Here is a 15,438-nt window from a genome sequence, read left to right on the forward strand (position 1 = left end):
TTGCTAGATTATACCTGTTTTTGCTTTTTAATGTGGATGTAGGTCTGCTATTTTTCACACTGTAGTTTTGATTTTATTCATTTCCCTTTTCTGGGACTGTGTGGTTACTAATTTCACTGTTTACCATGGTTACTGGTCTCATACAGTGATCACTGAAGCTGAAGCTTCGGAGTTAGGCCTCAGTCACACAGGCCCAGAGGCCACTGGGAAACCATCTGCCAACCACCAGTCAGAAAGGAAATCTATGTCTCTCCAAACTGGTTGGAAAGTTTTTGCTGGCATTGAACTTTGTCGCAAAGACAGTGCTGCACTGAAAACCTTCTTGTTTGCTTTGGTCATTAGCAGATTGCCTCGTTTTCTTGCATTTTGCATTAAGATATCGACTTGTTTGCGAACAGTTAAACATTGAGTGGTTTTGAAACTTGTTTGGCACAATGCAAACAAGAAATAGAGAAATTAAATGCAAATATCCTCAGTTTCTTTGTTACATAACTCCTCCATGCAAACTATAGATGACTGTAGCAGTCTGCTAGCAACCAAAGCAATTGCAAAGACCTTTTAGTGCAACACCTCTACAACCAGTTTCACAGCCAGTAACATCCAGCTGCCATTCGCCAAAGCCATGAGGAATACTAGCTGCCAGCTGGTCACTGACCTGTTCTTGGCTTTAACAACAGATTTCACAGTGACTCCCAGCAATCTTCAGCTGCTACTCACCAGCTGGTTGAGAAATACCCATTTTGCCAGGGGCTCCAAACCAGTCTATACGCCTGTGTCACTGAGGCCTAACACTGGTATGTGACAATATGGGAGGCAGAATAGATTCCACACAAACAGCAGTTCAAATGGCTCTCCATGTAATAGCTAAATAGCTTCATCACCCATATATATATATATATATATAATTAGTAACGCTATTTTATTTAACAACATATGTCTTTTAACATTGCTTGGATCCACCTCTTTGGCTGTACCAGTTTTGCATGTCTTCACCTATTATCAGGTTGTACCTTTGGCAAAAAACAAACAAACAATGAGCTTTCCTGAGTACAAGCGATTCAATTAAAAGGATAATTTCCAATAATCTGTATTATGTGTGTGACAGTGTATTATCACACAGTTCAAAGATTATTTATTCCTTATTTTTGCCACCTTAATATATAATACTCAATTAAGCATGGCTATCATATGGCATACTTGTCTCTTGATTTAGAGCCAACTGTCCCTTTTAAAAGGTCTGTATCTCATTTGCATTGACCTGTTCCTCTGTGAGTATGCTCAGCGGGGAGTCGGCAGGAAGCACAGACGAGCCAAAGGAGGCAGTCATTTGAATGGCTGCATGAAATTAGTCAGGTGTTGGCACTGCATGGAGCATATCAATAGCAGCCCCCCTTCCGCCACCACAACCAGCAGTACTCCCCCTCTATCCCTCCACCCCCACCTTCCTCTCCTCAGTAATGTGAAGGAAACAAATGCACAACTAAAGACTCATCATTCCACCCAGATGATGTTTGTTGAAAGCCTAATGACTGTGTCTGTTAGCGCATGCGCACTCACGTCTGGCTGTGTCAAATTCAACCTGTCTAAATTTAGTTTGCTCCTTTCAAAATCCACTATGTGCTAAACCAAACACAGCGCAGGCTCCTTTCCCACATCCTTCGAGGCACATTTCAAGCTATTAGCCACACTCTAAATAAGAAAATAAAAGGCAACATTGGCACCTTCATAAATTCTATATTTTCTGCTTATATGGGAACCCACAAGTGTTTCATCTTTTTTTTTGTATGTCCGCTTTTGAAGTGGAGGTCTTTTATCCTCATGTTCAGTTGTGTGGCAACAGACTTTAATAATAACCACTAATTTATAGTATTTATACTTTGTTTGTCCTTTAGTTGAATTGTGATCTCTGAGTGTCAGTCGCTCTGGTCATTCTCCCTACAGAACTTTTCTAAAGCCACGACACCAGGAATATGTACATGTATACACATGTTAGGGGTATTTTATATATAGCCATCCAAGAATAGCAATATATTTACAGATGCTTATACTGACCTGACTTGAAAACCTTGACTTAAAAATCTGTTGGGTTTTTTTGCGCACATGCAACAAACAAAACAAAAAAATGAATTAGTCATTTGTTGATATGCTTAATTTGACTCGTGTTTAACCTGGCAAGTACTGATACTGCCAAGTAGTTGTTGTTGATACAGCGTTGGATAACAAATGACTCAACAAATGAGTGTTTCTGATGTCATCACTGGGAGGCCTGATGCAGATGCCAGCAAGGAGACAGTGTGGACAGCCTGAAAAACAGAAATTACTTAAGACCTATGTCAAAGTTTTCATATTTAGTTGTTAGTTTAAACTAGTACTACAACTATATTAGGATGATGACACATAATAATTATATTGAATATTAGTTTGTTAAATTCCTTTTTTTTCTTAGAATGTCAGTCACACGGGTCATGAGGCTGGGGAAAACATCTAGTGTGAAACTGGTCACAAAGAGGTAAACGGTGGGTGTAAGCCACACTAAGCTAATGTCACCTTATTTTCATGGTAGACAAAGGCTAATCTACAACACTATTGTGCTAGTTAATACCATGTTAATAAAGCTGTAGTGTCACACTGTACCAAGTACATTTTAATGCTTTCATTTTGGTCCTCACTCATAATTTGTACTTTTTAAACATATGTGTTTGATTGGCCTCATTAGCTACATCAACTTGTGACTTATCTTTTACTGTTTTAACTAAATATACAATATGTATGCCTTTATATTCTTTTACAATGTGAAATGGTCAAACTAGCCATCTGAAAGAGGTTTTAAGGACACATAAGCTCTTGTCGGTGTAATTTTAAGGATTATGATGTTGTGGTCATGCAAAACACTTAATACTTACATTTAATAGACAGAGAGAATGCACAGTACAGTCCTGAGATGTGAAAAAGTCAAGAAAAATAGATTTTCAAAAGACAGAGGGTGGAGGAGGGAGGCTTGTTGACAACAGCTGGCAGACAATGATGCATCTCCTGAAAGTCTTCATCCCAAGGCTGATGGATGATAGCGATAGAGATGGAGGGGGTCTGCACACCAGCCGCTCTCATTTTTATCCTTATCATAAAAAACAACAAAAAAAACCCATTTGTAAACATTTCCATTTTTTACACAACAACGAGCATGTTCCACAGTTCACCAAAGCACTTTTTGTGGTATACAAAGACTATATGTCAGGTATAGACAATAAGGATTTCTGCTCTATTTTTTTGCAGAAGAAATGTGGGTTCCCTCCGGGCACTCCGGCTCCCTCCCACTGTCCAAAAACATGCAGTTTGTGGGGATAGGTTATTTGATTAGTCTAAATTTGCCCATAGGTATGAATGCGGGAGTGAATGTGAGTGCGACAGACTGGCGACCTGTCCAGGGTGTACCCCGCCTCTCGCCCTATGACAGCTGGGATAGGCTCCAGTGCCCACCGCGACCCTGAAAAGGATAAGCGGAAGCAAATGGATGGATGGATGGAAGAAATGTGACCATCTTGTGTGAGGAATTCTCACGGTCCTTACCGAGGAGAAATATCTGGGACAAAACTGTGTATATTTTTAATAGCTTTATTGGAAGCTTAATGGCAATATCATCAGAAAACCTACTGAGCCTCCTAATTGAAACCATTACAAGTCTGTCATGAAACTAGTGCAGTCAAATTCAACAACAACAGAAAATGGAGACCATTCAAACCACCAAAAACAACCCCCAGAACGCCATCCAACACATAATAGAAACAATAAAAAAACGTGTCACTGAATGCATAATATCCATTTCCTGAAACAGAAGAAAGAAAATCTAAACCACTAATAAGCAACTGACAGACATTTTTAGATATTTTACTATTCTGTGGAATTATTAGTAATGACTCTTCTTTTTTTTTTTGCCCTGTGACAAACAGTGTCAGTAACTGTGGTTGGCATCAATGAGTCAATCAAGTACATCACACTCCAGAGTCCATATCTATATGAGTTATTTCTGACTTGTGTAGAATCCATAGAGCATCCTGCATGTATAAAATTCATCTCTTTTGACTGAGCAGGATTGCCAGAACAGAGCAAGAAAGTCACCTGTAATAATCATTCTGCTGGGAATTGGGTGAATGATGGATAGCACCTCTGAAAACTTTTCTAAAAATACAGCTCTCTGTTTTGGGTGGGCTGCCTAGTGTAAATGCTCTCACACTGGGTTTGCATCTCAAAAAAATAGCAGGACATTTCAAGGATGAAGGTTCATTAAGTAAGTGAGAGGATGTGAAATCATGCATGTGTTTTTCAATAAAATAAATACTGTATAGAAAACAAAAAAATAGGGAAAGTTCATTTTCAACGCAACTGGAAACAAACTAGAGATGAAAGAATTGGTGACACATGGTGATGATTCTTGCTGCAGACCAAGCAGCTTCCATAGTTTTATCAGAAAAAAAGGTGTTGTGATATAAAATTTTCCATTTGGATTATTTGTGTTAGCATCAATTAGTCCCACGAAAGAAAGGAAAACCAACAAAGTCACTGAATATTGTATTTATTGCGTTTCCTTCTGATGTACCCACAGTAATGAATGGAAACTGTGCTAGAAGTGTGTATCAGCTCCAGTCAAACAGGGGCAAGTAGTGCGTATCTTTCACTATTTTGAGTCAGTGAATAATACACCCTCTCTATGTCAACGTCAGCGTGCAGGATTGACTTATATTACAACGTATTTGTATTAATTATGACGTCTTTTGTATTTTACAGCTGATTAATCCACTGCAGCAGATTTTGTTATTCAATTAATTGCTAAAGAAAAATGTTACTGTCCATGTTCTCTGCTTTAATAGAAAAAAATATACATGTATTAACAGATAGATAAATACATGTTTCTAATAACTGTATTTAATGAAATCTCTTAACAACCACACATAAATATCTGTTAAACAATTTAAGATTGTTGTTTGTCACAAACAACAATCTTAAATGAAGTATGGCTTTAAAAACGCAGATTGCAAATAGAAAATTAAAGCAGGCTATTGCTTTCCTTTGAACCACTTCATACTACAAACTAGAATTATTATTGACACATACAAATACCTGCCTATGCAATAACTATGTAATACCTAAATAGTCCTTTCTTGGAGCCACTTCCACACATGCACTGCAGTCTTAAATGTTTTCTAGACCTAAAGAAGGTGCATGTTAAAATGCAGCTTAGTCAGGTATGTGATATCTGATTGCCTTCTTGTAAAAATAGTGCAGGTAATTATATGCAGAAACAAGTGGTCATGGTCATTACGTGTCATGCCTTTTGCAAGTTCTACCCAGGCAGTACCCTGGCATAAGCCAAGAGGAGTATTTCTATTTGTGGAAAACGCATCTGCCTATCTCCTGCCATGTGTGAGACAAGGCAACTTTGGATAATGTCGCTAACAGATTCTCTAGAATTCGTGTATAAAAGCACCTTATGAAAACTGACGATGAAAAGAAAAACATTAAAGGGACACGCTTAAGTTAAACTAGCATTCAAAATTCAAATTTAGCAATGCTAAATTCGCATTTAGTCTAGCAACGTGCTAATCTGGCAGACCACAGAGCCAAGCTCAACTGCAATTTCATTAGATCACTGAGATCAGCTCAGTGCCAGCCCACATAATGTGCCTGTATTTGCTACAAACTGCAAGCTTCTTTGCAACCCACCTCTACCCCAACTCATACTTTCATGCTCTGAGTTGTTAATGAGGTCTACTCTGTTACGTAGTATGGGCCTTGTTGCTGCTTCTCTCTCCTACTGATATTTTGTTACGCCCTGGCTCTGCTAGGCGACGGGAGGGCCCAGAGACAGGAGGGTTAGATAAAAAGAAAAACAAAAGGTTTATTACCACAACTGAAAACCGTTAGTGAAACGACTCACTAGGCAATGGGGTGATTTAAACAAAAAAACTCATATATTCAAATAACACAAAAACACTAACAGAACACTAATCATCTAGTCATCTCACAGGCAGCTACTCAAAACAAAGGTTCGAATTTCCATCAGGAAGGCGGGCCCACATGAGGCCAGGGGGCGTAACACCCCTCCCCTTAAAATAATAACAATTTATAAAAAGGTGGGAAGATCGAAGAACAATCATTGTTGGGCAGTACCTAATGAGTCTGACATTGCATCTGCTGACTGTCTTCCTTCCTGTAAGAAGGAACTCTTGTTTCCTTTTGTTGCCAACTACTCATACTATAGTGAACCATTGGGTCATTGGGGTTCTCACTTCTTTTGCTTGCTGTTACAAGGGTATTTAAGGTGCCTTACAATAGCACATTAAACTGCCTTGAGAGAACTTGTTGTGAACTGGTGATTTATCAGAAATAAATAAATCTAAAGTGAAATGTCTATGTATGCAACTAAAATAGACAATTATACATAGATATTTACATTTCGGACTAAAGAAATGTAACAATCCTTTCCCTTAGATTATGCACATTCATATACAGATATTTGTTTATTGTAATTTAACTTTTAATATGAGAGCTTCACAACAACACTCCTGACTAACAAAGACACGAAAACCAGATGAAATTTGCAGACTGCAGTAGGAGCAGCCAGTGATGTACACAATGACTCCCAGCTGAGTAAAGGGAGGGGGAAGGATTGGGATTGTTCAGAGGGAGTCGTGAGACAGAGGCAGGGACCCTAAGGGACTCAATAATCACAGTGGACAGTGGCAGACTGTGCAGTTGGCCTGTTCCTGTCAGTTATGTTGGCATAGCTGTTGAGCAGCAGAAGAGATGTGCAGCTTTAAAAGAAACAACTTCTCCATCTCAGGCACCTTCTTTCTCATTCTTTAATTAGGAACGACCTTGGCCAATAAATAAATGGCTCACTGACCTCACCATCATCGACCCATCTTTTAAGTGCAAAGTCACAATTTGCCCCACTGCTTTGTGCATCATGTCATAGTAAAATGGACCCTTTCATGGCAGGGGATGTGTAATGGTGAGCGATTGAGCCACTAATAGCATTACATTAGGCCAAGCAGAGGGCTGTATTACAGTATGTCATTGTAGTTAATGGCTAACTGCATGCATGGCTCATTCAAGTTATAACCATTTTTAAAGTTCATTCCATCTGCCTCTCGTTCTCTACAGCTATGTCTAATCCCTTAATGCTGCTTTATTTGGCCTTTTAAAATATTCTGAGCAGCAGCAGTTTGTCTGCCCGGACTATTTAATTCATGGGACGGAAATGTTTTCGATGCTTTGGTTGTGCTGTGATGTACTTAAAGTGGACCTTTTTTTGATCTCTTGTGGATTTTTTTGAGCATGCACTTGTGGCTGCTGCATGCTGTGCGGTGGATCCGAGTTCTAAAGATGGATTTCATTCACTAATCTGCCCTTTCTGTGAATGCAGGGTTCTTGCTCTAAATTGTCTATGTGAAAGGCACTTAGATTACATCACAAGGCAGCTGATTCAGAAATCCCTCCCTAATTGCATTAGTAAATGCAGTATCAGCCATGCAAATACGTCTTAAACTATAATCCGAAAAACTTTCTACTGATCATTTTTGGGTTTTTATCCATCCTGTGCCACAACTGGAAAAAAAAAATAAGATTCAAGGTCACCAATAGAACATTTAAGGTTTCATCTGTTATCCATATTGCCATCATATTTGGGAAGATGATGACTTTGGTTATTCTTTCTTTTTTTAATAAAAAAAAAAATTCTAAAAATAGGCCTCATGTATAAAGTGGTATAACTGCCTATACAAAGCTGTTCTCCTTGCAATAATGCTGCAGTCAGTACCACGAGTAGGTGCCCCAAGTGAAATGGCCAAATAGTTTGGAAGGTTGTTCACGAGATATGGGATGGTTTCATACAAATTGGTATGGCATGAACAGTAATGCGAGGTGTAGGAATCATGGCCAGAAGGCAAAGCTTTCAATTTCCCAGTCACTTTATCAGCTCTGATTAGCGACTGAAAGAATAAGATTGTGGATAAAAGAGACTGATATGAGTTTCCTGTGTAGGGTACTTGGCTTCAGACTTGGAGAAAGGGTTAGGAGTTTGGACATCTGGGTGGAGGTTGGAGTAGAGTTGCTGCTCTTTCAAAGGAGACAGCTGAGGCGGTATGTGCATCTAATCAAGATTCCTTCAGGATGCTTTCTCTTGGAAGTTTGTTGCTGTGGAAAAGGACACTGAGAATACCCTGCCAGCCCAAGAAGGATGGATGGATGGTCTTACTTTGACGGAAAAGATGAGGCTCTTGGTGACTGATCACTGGAACAGCCTTTTTTATACTGGGATCATGGATGCTTTATTTAACCAAACTTTATTGGGTGTCAAGACCCTACTACTTATGCTTCAGGACTCACTTACCACTTTGATAAGGACTGGTCTTAAACTATTCTGACTAAAGAAGTCTTGAGTCCACTTCATGACTCTCTTTCAGTATTGTCAGTAGGCCTCAGAGTGTAGTGTTGTCCTGTGTTTGTCCCTCACTCCCCACCTCTGTGCTTGTAATTACCTTTCCACCACGATCCCTTAATACCTCCAAGTGGGCAAAGACACCTCCAGGGTGTCCATAAGTGTGTTTTGTACGCACGCTCATATGCACGTGCATATGGCAGCCCGTTCCCAATGGAGCTGAGTGGTGTGTTTGTGTGACTGGGCGTGTGTGTGTATGTATAAGGTGTAGATTTCTGTGCGTATGCTGGTCCTCTGGGGCCTTTTGCGCGCTGGATAAATAATGATGAATTACAGATTGATTACCCAGGAGTGAAAGCTCTGGTATTAAACTTATTATAAAAGGCTGCAACCTGTGAGCTGTGCGTGTGTTTGCACAGGAGAATGCCTTTAGCTTCTGCTTTGCTCATAATTAAGGGAGTAATATTTCTGGGTCATAAACATAAGGATTGGCAGCATGGGTTTTTAAACTATATTGATTGCATATCGTTTGCGTGCTCGGGCCTAGGCAGCAGCAGCTTTACAGAGCATCAATATTTTACCTGTATACTTCACACAGACACACTGAGTGGGTGGTCAAGTAGATGTAGCTTTTATGGCCAATGCAGAGTAATAACCTGTGTGGACCTGCATTTTGCAAAATGAGATATGTGTTGTTTTTATGTTCGGACACATTGGTGAATTACACAATTGAGCCCTCGAGAGCCTGTTTAAAGTAGCATAGTGAGAAGTTTAAATAGAAAAGGCAATTTATGAGAAATACTCTCTCTGACTGCAAATGTATGCTGCTGTAGCTGCCACACTTTTCTGCTGGCTGGTGTTCACTGATTGTTAGCTCTTGTACCAATTAGGCCCTTTATTCCTGGTGCAGAAATTGTCTATTTTTGTTCCAGCTTCACACAAGTTATGCCATGGTCAGACTGTATAGGGGGGATGACAGAGTAGAAAGCTTGTCCTGTTAGAACATATGAGTCCATATTTGTTTTATATTATTCAAGCAATATGTATGATTATGTTCTAAAAGCATATAAATGTTTAAAGTAGCTTCCCAATTGCCTAGTCATAATTATAATTTACAGATGCTGTTTAGTTGCTATACAATGTACATGCTTACAATACAATTTCCCATAAAAATACATTTTAAATATATATTTGGTGAAAAAACATTAGAACCTTTGATTTAAGTTAGCAATTCATGTTTAAATATGCTACCCAGACACAGAACGATATTGGTTTACACTGAACTGATCATGAACCTTTTAAAAATCTCAAGGGATATTTTCTTGCAGTTCTGTACATTTCATATTAGTAGTTATTAGTAGTTTTTAGCTAGTTAGCTAACTTGTTATCACAGCCTCACTTACAAATATTAACCCTCTGTAGCCCATAATGCCAAAGCCAGCTGACCTAATGTTAGCTAACATAATCTTAGCTTACGACCAGCTGTTGTTGTTATAGCTGGCTGACTGTCAGATGTAAAGTTGCAGGTTAGACAACATGAGAGTTGTCTAATCTCCTGACAATAGCTAACTGCAACACTATTTAGGAAAAATATGAATATTTATGCACATTTTCATATGTTGTAGTCCTGACCCTGACGTCTGACGCAGATGAAGAATAAGAGGAGAAAGAGATGCTAAGAAAAAGAATTAAATTAATAAATCTTAAATGGTAATTTATAGTTTGACAGAGCTATTTGTGATCTTTAACTTAAAACTAACTTATAATCAACATTTTATAATCAATATTTTTTTAGCTACATTTTAGACGTATAGTGTTTATTTGGAACATTCTTTTGGAATTCTTTCTTAAGTAACAGCTTCATGTCAAGAGTAGTGTGAGATTACTCTGAGCCTGAAAGGTGTATCAGTCCGCTGTGACTTGAAGTCATGTTGATAAAGCAGATTTTAAAGATAACACCTCACCCTCACCTTTACTACAGAGCCCTCTCCCCACTCTCCTTCCTCCCTCGCTCCCCCCCCTTCCTGACACTATGATGACACCCCCCTCCTCCAATCCCTCTCTCAACAGCAAGACATCTTCCCCCCCCTCCTTCCAATCATCTCCCAGTGTCACAGTGGATCAGGTCAGGAGACAACTGAGGAAGCTTCGCCCCAGAAAGGCAGCAGGTCCAGACAAGGTGTGTCCGAGGATGCTAAAGGCGTGTGCTGCTGAACTTGGGGAGCCGCTACAACGAGTCTTCAATCTCAGTCTGCGACTGGGGAGAGTGCCCGCCCTATGGAAGACATCCTGCATCGTCCCGGTCCCCAAAAGGAACCGGCCCAATGAGCTGAATGACTTCCGACCGGTGGCACTGACGTCACATCTTATGAAGACTCTAGAGCGGCTCTTCCTCAACCTCCTCCGACCACAGGTACAACATGCCCAGGACCCACTACAGTTCGCCTACAAGGCGGGTGTCGGTGTGGAGGATGCCATCCTGTACCTCCTACACAGAGCCCACTCACACCTGGACGGGGGAAAAGGCACGGTCAGGGTCCTGTTTCTTGACTTTTCCAGTGCCTTTAATACCATCCGGCCCTGTCTGCTTCAGGAAAAACTGAACAGGATGCAGGTGGACCCCTGCCTGGTCGCTTGGATCTCCGACTACCTCACCGACAGGCCACAGTACGTCAGGCTGAAGGACATCACGTCTGACACTGTGGTCAGCAGCACAGGAGCACCACAGGGAACTGTGCTGTCCCCACTTCTCTTCACCCTGTACACCTCTGACTTCTGCTACAACTCTGAATTATGCCACATTCAGAAGTTTGCAGACGACACAGCCATCATGGGGTGTATCTGGGATGATCAGGAAGAGGAGTACAGAAGTCTGGTGAGGAACTTTGTCACATGGAGTCACACAAACCACCTGCAACTCAACACCTCAAAGACTAAGGAACTGGTTGTGGACTTTGGGAGGTCCAGAGCAGGTCCACTGCCGGTTCAGATAGAGGGGGAGGAGGTGGAGGTGGTCAACAAGTACAAGTACCTCGGGCTGTGGGTGGACAACAAACTGGACTGGTCATGCAACACAGAGCACCTGTATAAAAAAGCCCAAAGCCGACTGTACTTCCTCAGGAGGCTGAGGTCTTTTAACATCTGCAGGAAGCTCCTGAGGATGTTTTACCAGTCGGTGGTTGCTGGCAGGGCCGGCCCGTGGCATAGGCCGTATAGGCAAATGCTAAGGGCGCCGTCCATCAGGGGGCGCCACGCCAGTGCCACAAATGTTGAAAAAAAAAAAAAAAGTTGGTACTATTATTTCTAAATACAAAAAATAATCCCACGTTAATTAAAATGCAAAGTAAAGCTTATTTAATAGAAATATTATTTGTTACAACATTACGCCCCCCCTCCCCGCACGGTGCGCCCCCTCCCTTCCCGTATCATGGTTCCTTTTGGACGTCACCACATCAAAAAATCAACACAAGATGTCAAAACGGCCAAAACTGTCAGGTGCCCAGGGAAGAAAAAAGAGAAAAGAGGAGGAGGAGAAACGAGAAAAAGACAGAAGTAGGTAACGTTAGCCTACATGAAATTATTTGTCTGAATGTGATAGTAACCTAAATTTTTAGCATTAAGCTAATGTTACATGATTCGCTAATTGCTAATCAATAAATAGCTAGTTAAGTGTTTTAACGTCAGTTAATATTGTGGAGGGGGCTAAATTGTTATGGAAAATAATAATGTAACGTTAGGTAATTACAGTACTCCCACCTTTCCCACCATTCCTCATTTGTATTCATCTTTTAAGCAGGTGTTTTTTGTTTACATTGTTATTGCCTTCTGGTTAGCTAACGTTTACCCTGCAGATAATAGTCACTTTTCCACCCCTGTATATATTATAGTTGTAAGCCTAGTTGTTAAAGTGCACATCATTAATGTTAATTAAGCAATATCACATGAGAGGGAATGCTGTTTTTTAATATGAGCACTGCTGTGATTCGGTCAAAGATAATCATAACATAACATTCTCATATGATATTATACTGTTACTTTGCATTCTGCTATTCAGCATTTCACTGTAATGATGACAATAAATTGAATCTAATCTAATTTGCATATCAGTTAACATCATACATATATCTCTTTGGTTTTTCATTTATATTATATCATTTCATTTTATTCCTGGAATCATATGTTTTTATTATTAGACTTTAATACTCAGTGGTGTCACATACTCCTCTCTTCAGATGCACTGTTGAAGTTTCTAAATCCCACCCCTGGGCCATCTACCACATCTACCGCTGCTGCCTCCACTTCAGCAGCACAACCCAGCAGTGATGCAGCATCAGCAGCACAACCCAGCCATGATGCAGCAGCATCAAGCGGTCTTCCTGTTGCCTCCACCTCAGCAGCACAACCCACCAGTTTTGCAGCAGCATCAAGCGGTGTTCCTGTTGCCTCCACCTCAGCAGCACAACCCAGCAGTGATGCAGCAGCATCAAGCGGTCTTCCTGCTGCACCAATAGACCCTGCTGACTGGCCTTCTGCTTTAACTGAAAAGGTACGAACAGAGTTAGTTCACAGAGGTCCATTTGTAATTGATAGTGACTTCACATTCCCGAAACAGAAAGACGGGCGAAGGTGTCAGCATGATTATTTTAACAGACTCTTAATCAATGGGGAAAAGGTGAGAAGAACCTGGCTTATGTATTCGAAAAAAGAGGATAGCTTGCACTGCTTCTGCTGCAAAATGTTTTCCAAGAGAGATTACAAACTGAGTAGGGAAGGTCTGAAGGACTGGAAAAATGCAAGCCACTTGCTCAAGGTCCATGAGGATAGCCAGGAGCATAATGCTCACATGGCAACATGGAAGGACTTGGAGGTCCGTTTTGCGAAAGGACTCACAATAGATAAACAAGAGATGGCACTTGCTGAGGCTGAGAGAAAAAGGTGGCGTGAAGTTCTACATCGTTTGGTGGCAATAATTCAGTCCTTAGCTGAAAGAAACATGGCTTTCAGGGGGTCCACAGACACATTAAATAAACCAGACAATGGCAATTTTCTGAAAGAAGTGGAGCTTATGGCCAAATTTGATCCAGTGATGAAGCAGCATGTCAGTAGAGTAGAAAGTGGAGCTGGCAGTCACATACATTATCTGGGAAAAACAATCCAAAATGAACTGATTGACACCATCAGTTCAAGAATAATAAAACGCATTGTGGAAGATATCAAAACATCAAAGTATTTCTCCATCATTTTAGATTGCACACCTGATCTGAGTCATAAGGAACAGCTCTCTGTCATAGTCAGGATAGTGTCACAAGAAGACATACCACAAGTTAAAGAGCATTTCCTGGGCTTTCTTGTTGCAGAGGAATCAACAGGAGATCATTTGTCAACTCTCATCCTAAAACGGATAGAGGAGCTTAACATTCCTTTTGAAGACTGTAGAGGACAGTCCTATGACAATGGGGCCAACATGAAGGGAAAAAATAAAGGTGTTCAGGCAAGGTTGCTTCAGCTAAACTCAAGAGCTTTTTTGGTCCCATGTGGTGCCCACACTTTAAATCTGGTAGTAGCTGATGCTGCAAAAAGCTCACCAGATGCCCTTGGCTACTTTGGGCATTTAGCAAAATTATTCAAGCTCTTCTCAGCCTCCACCCATAGGTGGGGTGTTCTCCTGAAACATGTGAAAACCACCTTGAAATCATGGGCTGAGACCAGATGGGAAAGCAGGATAAAAAGCATTGAGGCAGTCAGATATCAGGCTCGGCAAGTCAGAGAGGCTCTTCTGGAGGTGAGGGAAACAGCTACAGACCCTGTGGTCAGAGTTGAAGCCCAGTCTTTGGCTGAGGAGATTGGATCCTATCGTTTTTGCATTTGTACAGCCATCTGGTATGACATTCTCAGCAAGATCCAGTATTTGAGTAAACTCATGCAGTCGCCCTCCATGCAGCTAGATGTGGCTGTCGACTTGCTGAAGAAAACCAAAGATTCCCTCACCAGCTACAGAAACACTGGATTTTCTGATGCACAGACAACGGCAAAGGAGATGTGTGAAGAAATGAATGTGGAGGCTGAACTCAAACAAAAGCGATTGAGAACCACCAAAAGGCACTTCGGTTATGAGTCTCCAGATGAGCCCATACAAGATGCACTTAAAAAAAATGGAAACCACATTTTTTAATGTGGTAGTGGATACAGCCATCTCTTCACTTGATGAGAGATTTCAGAACCTTGGAGAGGTGAATGACAAGTTTGGAGTACTCCTCAATTTCCACAACTTACAAAAAGAAGAGCTGCTACAGCAGTGCCAAACACTGAGTACTACTCTGACCCATGACAGCCAGCCGGACATTAATGGCACAGAACTTGCAATGGAAATGCAGAATTTCCCACCATTGCCATCAAAGAACATGACAAACATGGAACTCTTGACCTTCCTGCATGAGAAGAAGCTGGCAGAAATTTACCCCAACATGTGGGTTGCTCTGAGAATCTTTGCCACTCCTCCTGTTACAGTGGCTGCTGCTGAAAGAAGCTTCTCTAAGCTCAAACTCATTAAAACCTACCTGAGATCTACTATGATGCAAGAACGTCTCAGTGGACTTTCCATCATAAGCATAAATCATGTGGTCTCAAATCAGTTGTCATATGATGATGTTGTAGATGACTTTGCTGCAAGAAAGACTAGGAGAGTAAGGCTGTAGCAGGTGATGTGAGGTTGATGAGGGGGTGGTGTACAGTAATTTGTAAGTCATTCTAGGTAATGCAGTATTAAAAAGCACAACTAGAGAACTCTGTAGGATCCCCTTTTTTGTAATATAGTTGTTAAAGTCATACTGGTTTATTTAATATCTTGTTTTGTGCAGTGCCTTATTTATATTGTATTTTTAATTTATTTTATCCAACTTGTTGACATGTTTTATTGTGTTTATGTATGTAAAATTTATTGTATTTCATATATTCATTTTTTATTTTTTGTATTCATTTATTTATTCATATATTTTTTTATC

At 40.6% G+C, this 15,438-nt stretch overlaps 1 protein-coding gene across 1 annotated transcript; it reads left to right on the forward strand.

Annotated features, from left to right (window-relative positions):
- Window positions 1-622: 622 nt before the first annotated feature.
- Window positions 623-15,132, forward strand: LOC146360925 (zinc finger MYM-type protein 1-like). The gene is made up of 3 exons (XM_084921392.1): window positions 623-794; window positions 12,670-14,544; window positions 14,618-15,132. The coding sequence occupies exons 1-3, from the start codon at window positions 623-625 to the stop codon at window positions 15,130-15,132; spliced, it is 2,562 nt and encodes an 853-aa protein (XP_084777518.1).
- Window positions 15,133-15,438: the final 306 nt, after the last annotated feature.

Source organism: Perissodus microlepis, chromosome 23 (assembly GCF_051167445.1).
Source record: "Perissodus microlepis isolate ML-2025 ecotype Zambia chromosome 23, ASM5116744v1, whole genome shotgun sequence".
NCBI lineage: Eukaryota > Metazoa > Chordata > Actinopteri > Cichliformes > Cichlidae > Perissodus > Perissodus microlepis.

What these genes read in the sequence shown, in the direction of transcription:
- LOC146360925 (XM_084921392.1), top strand. Translation starts at nt 623, where the DNA reads ATGAGGAATACTAGCTGCCAGCTGGTCACTGACCTGTTCTTGGCTTTA. An exon ending in GTCACTGAGGCCTAACACTG is followed by an intron (nt 795 to 12,669) that starts GTATGTGACAAT and finishes TCCTCTCTTCAG; the next exon opens with ATGCACTGTTGAAGTTTCTA. An exon ending in AACCACCAAAAGGCACTTCG is followed by an intron (nt 14,545 to 14,617) that starts GTTATGAGTCTC and finishes TTAATGTGGTAG; the next exon opens with TGGATACAGCCATCTCTTCA.